General features: G+C 36.1%; 1 protein-coding gene across 2 annotated transcripts in view; it reads right to left on the reverse strand.

The window, feature by feature from the left end:
• The window catches only part of sms (spermine synthase), a 9,697-nt gene extending 3,904 nt beyond the window's left edge, over positions 1–5,793 (reverse strand). Inside the window, exons 1-9 of one of the 2 annotated variants that reach the window (XM_024265184.2) lie at positions 5,623–5,793; positions 4,200–4,320; positions 2,007–2,094; positions 1,379–1,443; positions 1,129–1,304; positions 880–1,034; positions 575–664; positions 327–441; positions 154–233 (exon numbers count right to left, since the gene is read on the reverse strand). In XM_024265184.2, the coding sequence (XP_024120952.1) occupies positions 154–233; positions 327–441; positions 575–664; positions 880–1,034; positions 1,129–1,304; positions 1,379–1,443; positions 2,007–2,094; positions 4,200–4,320; positions 5,623–5,668 (936 nt within the window). In that variant the 5' untranslated portion in view covers positions 5,669–5,793. Of the gene's footprint in view, positions 1–153; positions 234–326; positions 442–574; positions 665–879; positions 1,035–1,128; positions 1,305–1,378; positions 1,444–2,006; positions 2,095–4,199; positions 4,321–5,604 lie in introns of both variants that reach the window. The other variant, XM_024265177.2, reaches the window with a different exon arrangement.
• Between the last annotated feature and the right edge of the window lie 1,430 nt (positions 5,794–7,223).

The following is a 7,223-nucleotide window of genomic DNA, read 5'->3' on the forward strand; positions in this document are numbered from 1 at the left end:
TGTGTGACAAATATGCAAAAGAATAAAAAGTCAGGAAGGGGGCAAATAGTTTTTCACACCACTGTATATAGTTTGAAACTAAAAGGAGAATCTTCTAAAAGAAAACGCATGAGGGACTAAACATCTTTACCAGGCAGGAGTCTTGTCTCTCACCTGTGTGAAATATTTCCCCTTTGGATGCAGAACACGAATTGACAGGTCTAAAATGAGACGAAGGAACTCCCATGTAGAATCTGCACACACACAAAAACACACAAGACAAGTCCACAAACTTGTCTTTCTAATAAACAAATGTGATACAACGACTACTTATTAAAAGAACCAACCTTCTTCTGGCGACGTGGATATTGGGATTGCAGTGAGGTCATTGATAACATAATCAAATGTCCTTCCTTCACGGACATACTTCTTCAGCAGGGGAACACAGTCTTCAATTAATATCTGTAATTCAAGACATAAGATGCAAATTAATGTAACATTTTGTTTGCAATTAAACTAGTTGAGTTTTTTTTTTTTTCTATATTATGCCGAAAAATGATTCACCGTTGGATTAAAACATGAATTTAACATTTACCTGATAACAGTCTCCCCTCAGGGAGTCCAGGATATTGCCACAGGTTTTCCTCATGTGCGTCTTACACCCGTCTATCACCTTCTGGTCAATGTAAACGCTTTGTTAAGGAAAAAGTGTTATACAATTAAGTTATAAACCTGATTTTTTATGTGGGAAACATTTCATAAACTGTCATTAAATGGGGCACAGTGTGTTTCTACATGTGAATTTTCACTGATTTATAAAACTGGCCACAGATGTAAAGTTACACTGAATTAGAGGATCATAAGCATCAGTATCACTTAACCCGACACCATGAAGGATATTTCCACCATAGTGATCATCTTTGGTTTATGTTTGACCAACTCAGCAAGGATCCCTCCATCTCCTCCTCCTAATATCAGAACCTCTTTCCCAGCATAATTCTCTTTCCCGCTCCCTGTAATCGCCTCTGTGTAGGCGTAGTCACTCTCTGCCAGATCTGTAAGGAAAAGAAAAACATTTTGCATTTAATTACTTTTTTATAACATAATTTTTTACCTAAATTATTCATCCTTTGCTTACTGAACACTTACTGACATCTCCATCCAGCACTAGGATGTTTCCATACTGCTTCGAGTGCAATATCTTGATGTTTTGGTAAGGAGAATCTTCTTCGTACACCACCTTGTCGATGTCATACTCCACCAGTCGGCCGTCAGCAGTGGGCCAGTATCTGTCCACTTTTGCTCCTCGCACCAGAGGTGGCAGCCTGCAAAGAAAGAACAGGATTGATGTTCGTGCAGCAAGACATCCAAAAATGTGAGCACAACTATGGTAACTTACTTCTTAGTCCTTGCAATGTTTCCATTCAAAATGACTTTTAACTTCTTTTCCAGAGAATTTAAAAGCTGGGAGACACAAACAGAAAAATGACTATTATCTACAAATCTTTATATGTGAAATGTTTTAAAGTGTTGATCATGTGTCTGTAGTATTTATTTTACCAGTTTTTTACAAGCAAATACTCTTTCGTTCATCTAATCATTCAATTTACTAGGTGATACACATTGGGGGGTAACTAAAAACGTCCAGGTGGGTGATGAGTTGCAGCAACAAAAGGTAAAGATGGTCATTTTTGCTGAAGGGATTACATCTGATTCTATCTTTTTAGTGACCCTTCAGTCAATTTAGAAATAATGTAATAGAAGCATTCTACATGTGGCTTAAAAATGAGCTGGTAGTTTTAAATAGAGTGACACAAAAACTTTGGTTTGGCTCCAATTTATCTCATACAGTAAAATAACACACTTGCTGCTTTTCTGTGTGTGTTTTACATAACAAGTACAAAAAATAAGTTATTAAACACAATTATTTAACATAATTAGTATTAATATTTCATCACAAGTCTTTCATACCTAAATTATACCCTATGGAGCTGCACGCTAGATATTTGAAATATTGATCAACTTACATTGTCTAACTGTGCAACATTATCCTCTTCATAGCACTGCAGATCGATGGTCACCAGGCCGTGGGAGTGCACACGCAGAATGACAAGTCTACAGGAGAAGAAGGGATGAAGAGATGTNNNNAAAAAAAAAAAAAAACCTCAGGAGATGAGAATGATGACTGTGTGAAAGAACAGCCCTCTAACAACAGATCAGTAAATCACTGTGGGTCAATCTGAAGCCTGGGCTGTAATATTGAAAGCACGTATTGAGGCCACGTGTCTGCACATGACTTCATGAAAAAGCAAAACAAGATCTTTTTTTTTAATCTTTGCAAACAAATGACAAATAAAAAGAAAAATAAAACACACAAGGGAGCAATTTATCCGACTGTGCTTTCTGTGTAAGCAGCACACACTCCTACGCTCACCTTACTTTGAAAAGAGGAACACTTTAAGGACAAACTGCAGAGAACAGCAGCCAGATTTATGCATGTGCAGCAAGCAGAGACAGTTTTAATGAGAGCTGCATGGATGGCAGTGAATGACTTCACTAGAGATAAACTGTAATGTTCATTTTAATCATTGAGCAATAACAACAAATAAAAAAAAATCAAAGACTTTTGTGTTTCATTTAAAGGAGAAGCAGCTTCAGTTTCATTATGTCTGTCCTCCAGTTACATGTTTAGCAAAAACAACAACACAGCTGGAGAGGCGGTTGCACAAAACCAAGGCGAGTTCCTGACCAAACTCGTTCTTAAACGGTTTGCACAAAAACAATTAGACTGAGTTTAGTAACCACGGAGACTTAATCTGTGTTTCGATTAAACCCACACACAGCTGCAGTTACACAGATTATGTCAGGCGAAAAAAATTCCAGTGTAGATTCAATCTATGAAGTCAACCTGGTCCAGAGTTCAGCTAACTGACTGTTTTCTGAAAATTTGCTGCATCAATTTAGCAACTTTGTCAAAAAATTGTGTTTAATTAATCTTTAATAATAAAAGGGTTTTCTGAACAAAAACATGCGCAAAGGCAAACTGAAAGCTAAAAAGAAGAAAAAAAGGTTGAAAAAAATAAAATATTTTTTGAGAATTTGAAGTTGTTCTTTTTTATTCCAAATACCACATAAAAAACTTAGTAGGGGCGTAGGAAAAAAAAAAAGACAACAAAAATTATTGTATCGATTTAAAAAGCTGACAAGGCAACATTTAATTAATTATTTAATGAGCATTCACTAGACTTTTGCCAATAATTACCCCTACAAACTAGTCATTTTTGTATTTTCTGCCAAAAAAAAGCCTAGTGTCTCTAAAATTGCAGCAGAGGTGATGGACACCAATCTCTTATCATTTTTAAATGTTTTTTTTTCATTTTTTTTCAAAAGAATAGAACAACATAAAAAGTTTCTCCTCTTTTTTAAAGACCCACTTAAATAAAAATTGTGTTTTTGGTGGTTTTAATAGGTGCCTGTAGCCTTTTTTCTGATGATAGAGGACAAATATAAAGAATATTGAGCTTAAAATTGCATTTCCAATCATTTTTTTAGTCAAATCATTGTAAACCAGGAGCAGAGGAAAAAAGGCTGTATGAAAAAGAGCTTTTTGTGGAGTAGAAAATACACTAGGTTGGTCACAAGCTCCATGTTTCGAGAGCTCAGTAAAAGGGAGGGGAAAGGGGGGTGGGGTTTCTCCGCTTTAGCAGTCACACCCACAAATTTCTAATAAACTGCAGCTCTACGCAGAAATGAGGAAATGACAGCTTTTTTGATTTTGGCTAAAAACAGCATAACCATAATTAAAAGACCACTGAAGGAATGCTTTAAAACAAATCAAGAGATGATTGGAGTGGGACTTCAGTTTGTAGATGAGTGACAAATTTCCTCCAACTGAATTATAAGTTACTCTCAGTCTATTCTAACATGTTACGTCCTCATAGTGTGGTATATACCTACAAAGCAAGCTGACGCTGCTGTTTTACGGTTGAACCGTCTCCAGCACAAACTCATTTTGAATCTGCAATTCTGCATCTGATACACTTGACAGCCCTGCAATGATAATGGCTGTAATTATCCCCCCTGTGTTAGATATTGCTTTTTAAGGACTTGTGACCTACTTTAGATGCTTAAATGCTGCAGTATATTCAAAGTACTGAAACATTCTATGGTTAATGCGTTCAAAATCCACTGTGACATACAAAAGAGCGTTTTGTTCTCACCGGCCATTTTTGCCAACAAATGTGGCAAGGTACCCGTGCCCATTTGTGTCATGAATGGTCTCTGCCAACTCCTGCTCATGGAAGATGGACAACAGACCAGGAACTACCGAGGCACACTCAACTGGAAATGAACAGAAGGTTATTGCAGCTAAAGGAGAGAATACATTACAAAGCAAGAATACAACTTTCAAAGGGAAATTTTAGTAAAGACGAAAAACTATAAATATTAAAAGAAATAGCTGACATGAAAAAAATGCATTTATACAGTAGATGAGAACAACAGCATACTATTTTATAGGGGTGTAAAGATTCATACCATAATATATGATTGAAAATAAGATTCATAGTCGATATTGGTTCTTTTTGAGTGATCCATAGTTGTTTCTCCAGATCAATATAATACAAAAGGAAAATTATACCACACTGGATTGTCACATGTCTGAAAAATGTATAGTGTTTTCACACATTAGACTATAATGATGACTGGGTTGATCCACATGGTATTTTCCAGTATTGATAAACCCAAAATATTTCATTTTAAAATTATTTTGTAATAGTATAGGTTGATTTAAATAATAACTCAACACAAATCAATCTAGATATAAATTAATTCATTGATTAAGTCGATTAATCGCTACACCCCTACTCCTCTACCTCATTTGATCAAATTTAAACCACAAAATTAGAGTCAATGCTTTCAATCAAGGATGTTATAAGGAAAGTCAGTCCTCATAAACAGTTAATTACCTCTTAAATACAGAATTATTTTGTGCCGCCTTTTTGTTCCGCCTTTAATACTAACATTTTAAAGACCTAAAAAAAATGTGTGTCCACTTTTAAAACACTTACACAGCCATATCCAGACTTAGTCTAAACTATTAGTGTCCAAAACAAATATAATTTTCATCATGAATTATGTTTTGCCATGATACATTTTTATTTTGTTAGTATTGTTCGTTAAACAACAAAGTAAAGCATATTCCTAAAAAATCTTACACCATATAGAGATCAGCAGTACTGATAACTAACCTTTTAACCTTTCAATTCTAATAAAACTACAAAAATGGCCGCAGATGCTCTACTTCCTATGCGACAGAGCCGAATTGAACATGCTTTATTCACACTGTTAGCTAGACAGGTACTGAGCATACTGAGCCGCACTCTAAATAACGTTCATATCTATTATTGAAACACTTCAATTACATTAAAATATGCATTAAATGTCACTTCGAATATTACATTGAAGTTTGTAACGTGTGTAGGGTACGTCCTGAAAGCACGCGCCAAACTGTACTGTTGTGAAGGGCATTAATAGACTAGCAGGTAAATGCTAGCATGCTAACACATTAGCAAGCATGAAAAAATGATGACTCATATAACAAATAAAAATACGGTAGTGACGCACTTTCTGTGGCTGTCCTACCTGCCGTGGAGAGGTTAAAATCGAGGGTGTAATGTCGCACTGCCATATCGTACTGCAACCGACATCCATGCCTGGAAGAACCGGCTGCGAATATATAACGGCAGAGACGGAGGGAGGGCCCTGCTACTGCCGCAGCTTCAGTCACTCACTCCGCGGACCGAAGAGGAGGGCCGACCCGCCGCGAGCGAGACTTTCACTGGCTGCGGCTCGCGGGAAGGCGGGGACAAGTTCGGCCCCATTCGTCGCGCAGGGTCGGTGGGAAATTCGGTAAGAACAGCAGAAAAAGAAAGCAGATAAACGCAAAAAACAACACGTTTCACAGTAGACTTGTTTCACGAAAACAATCCAAATCAAATTATGTTTAATTTAGACCACAATGCAACACTGCACACATAGACTGAAACCACTTGTCTGTACAGAAACACCCAGACATGGTTTAAATACCAGCACAAATCACAATGGCGAATACACGTAAGTTACGTTATGAATACTTAAACGAAATTCAAATTTGAGGTCAAAATTATTATGTTGGTCATTATGTTTCCTTTGGTCATTATGTTTCCTTTGGCAAAAAGTTCTCTTGAAGTTTATTTTATTGAGTAGGTTATACTAAGTAGTAGGCCTACAGCTACATGTAGTGTTGGAAGTATCTAATACTATGCAGATTCTAACAGACATAGTTTAAAATACTAATATAATACTAAACTTGATGTTGTCAAATGTATCTATGGCTTCTCTCTACTCTTCGATTCATTCTTCCAAGCAGAGAAACATTGAAATAAAAGTTGCAATACCACATTCTCTCACTACTGCTTAACTTTACAAACTAAAAATCTATACAGTGTAAAACTATCTAGTACCCTGGATTTTAAATGCATTTCGGACTCCATGCTCACTACATCTTCTTTTTTTCAAACTGCGAATATGATGTCACCAATTCACAAACCTAATCAATGCGAGCATTTTATGACTATTTTTGAAGTGTACTAATGATGAAAATATTTATTGTTTATTGAAAAAGGTACATTTTAATATTTTTTTGTTAAACAAAAAATGTTCAAATACAAAACAATATGGTCTATATTCCCCAATCTCTTGAGCATCATGCACACAATTTTTTGCAAAGAATTCTGGGAAATTTCTAGGGCACTCTATTTTGGAATTGTAGATTCAGACAGAAAAAGTGGTGAATGCACTATAGTGCACTATGTAGTGAGTAGTGAAGGAATTTGAACACAGCCAGTGTCTTCAAATTCGGACCTGCTTGATGATGTCATCAATAGTCGTCAGTCATCTATGTTAGCACGTACCTGTCAGCGCCATAGGTTAGTGCTCGAAAAATACGTAACATCAGTTTTCTAACTTTAAAAAGTCGTGCAAAAACTCCTTACTTACAGTTAAATGTAAACTTCTGTGCTTCAGAGCACATCCACATGATTGGAGGGGTAGGGAGTAACCAAAGGGGTAGGACAATGATTTGGATTTAGCCTAAAAGTTTATCTTATTAGGTAGGCTATACTTGAGTATGTATAGCATAGATTACACTTACATAATCTATAGTGCTAGTTGTTTTGGCTAACTTCAGGTTTTTTATTTTTTTA

This window comes from Oryzias melastigma, linkage group LG14 (assembly GCF_002922805.2).
Source record: "Oryzias melastigma strain HK-1 linkage group LG14, ASM292280v2, whole genome shotgun sequence".
Lineage (NCBI taxonomy): Eukaryota > Metazoa > Chordata > Actinopteri > Beloniformes > Adrianichthyidae > Oryzias > Oryzias melastigma.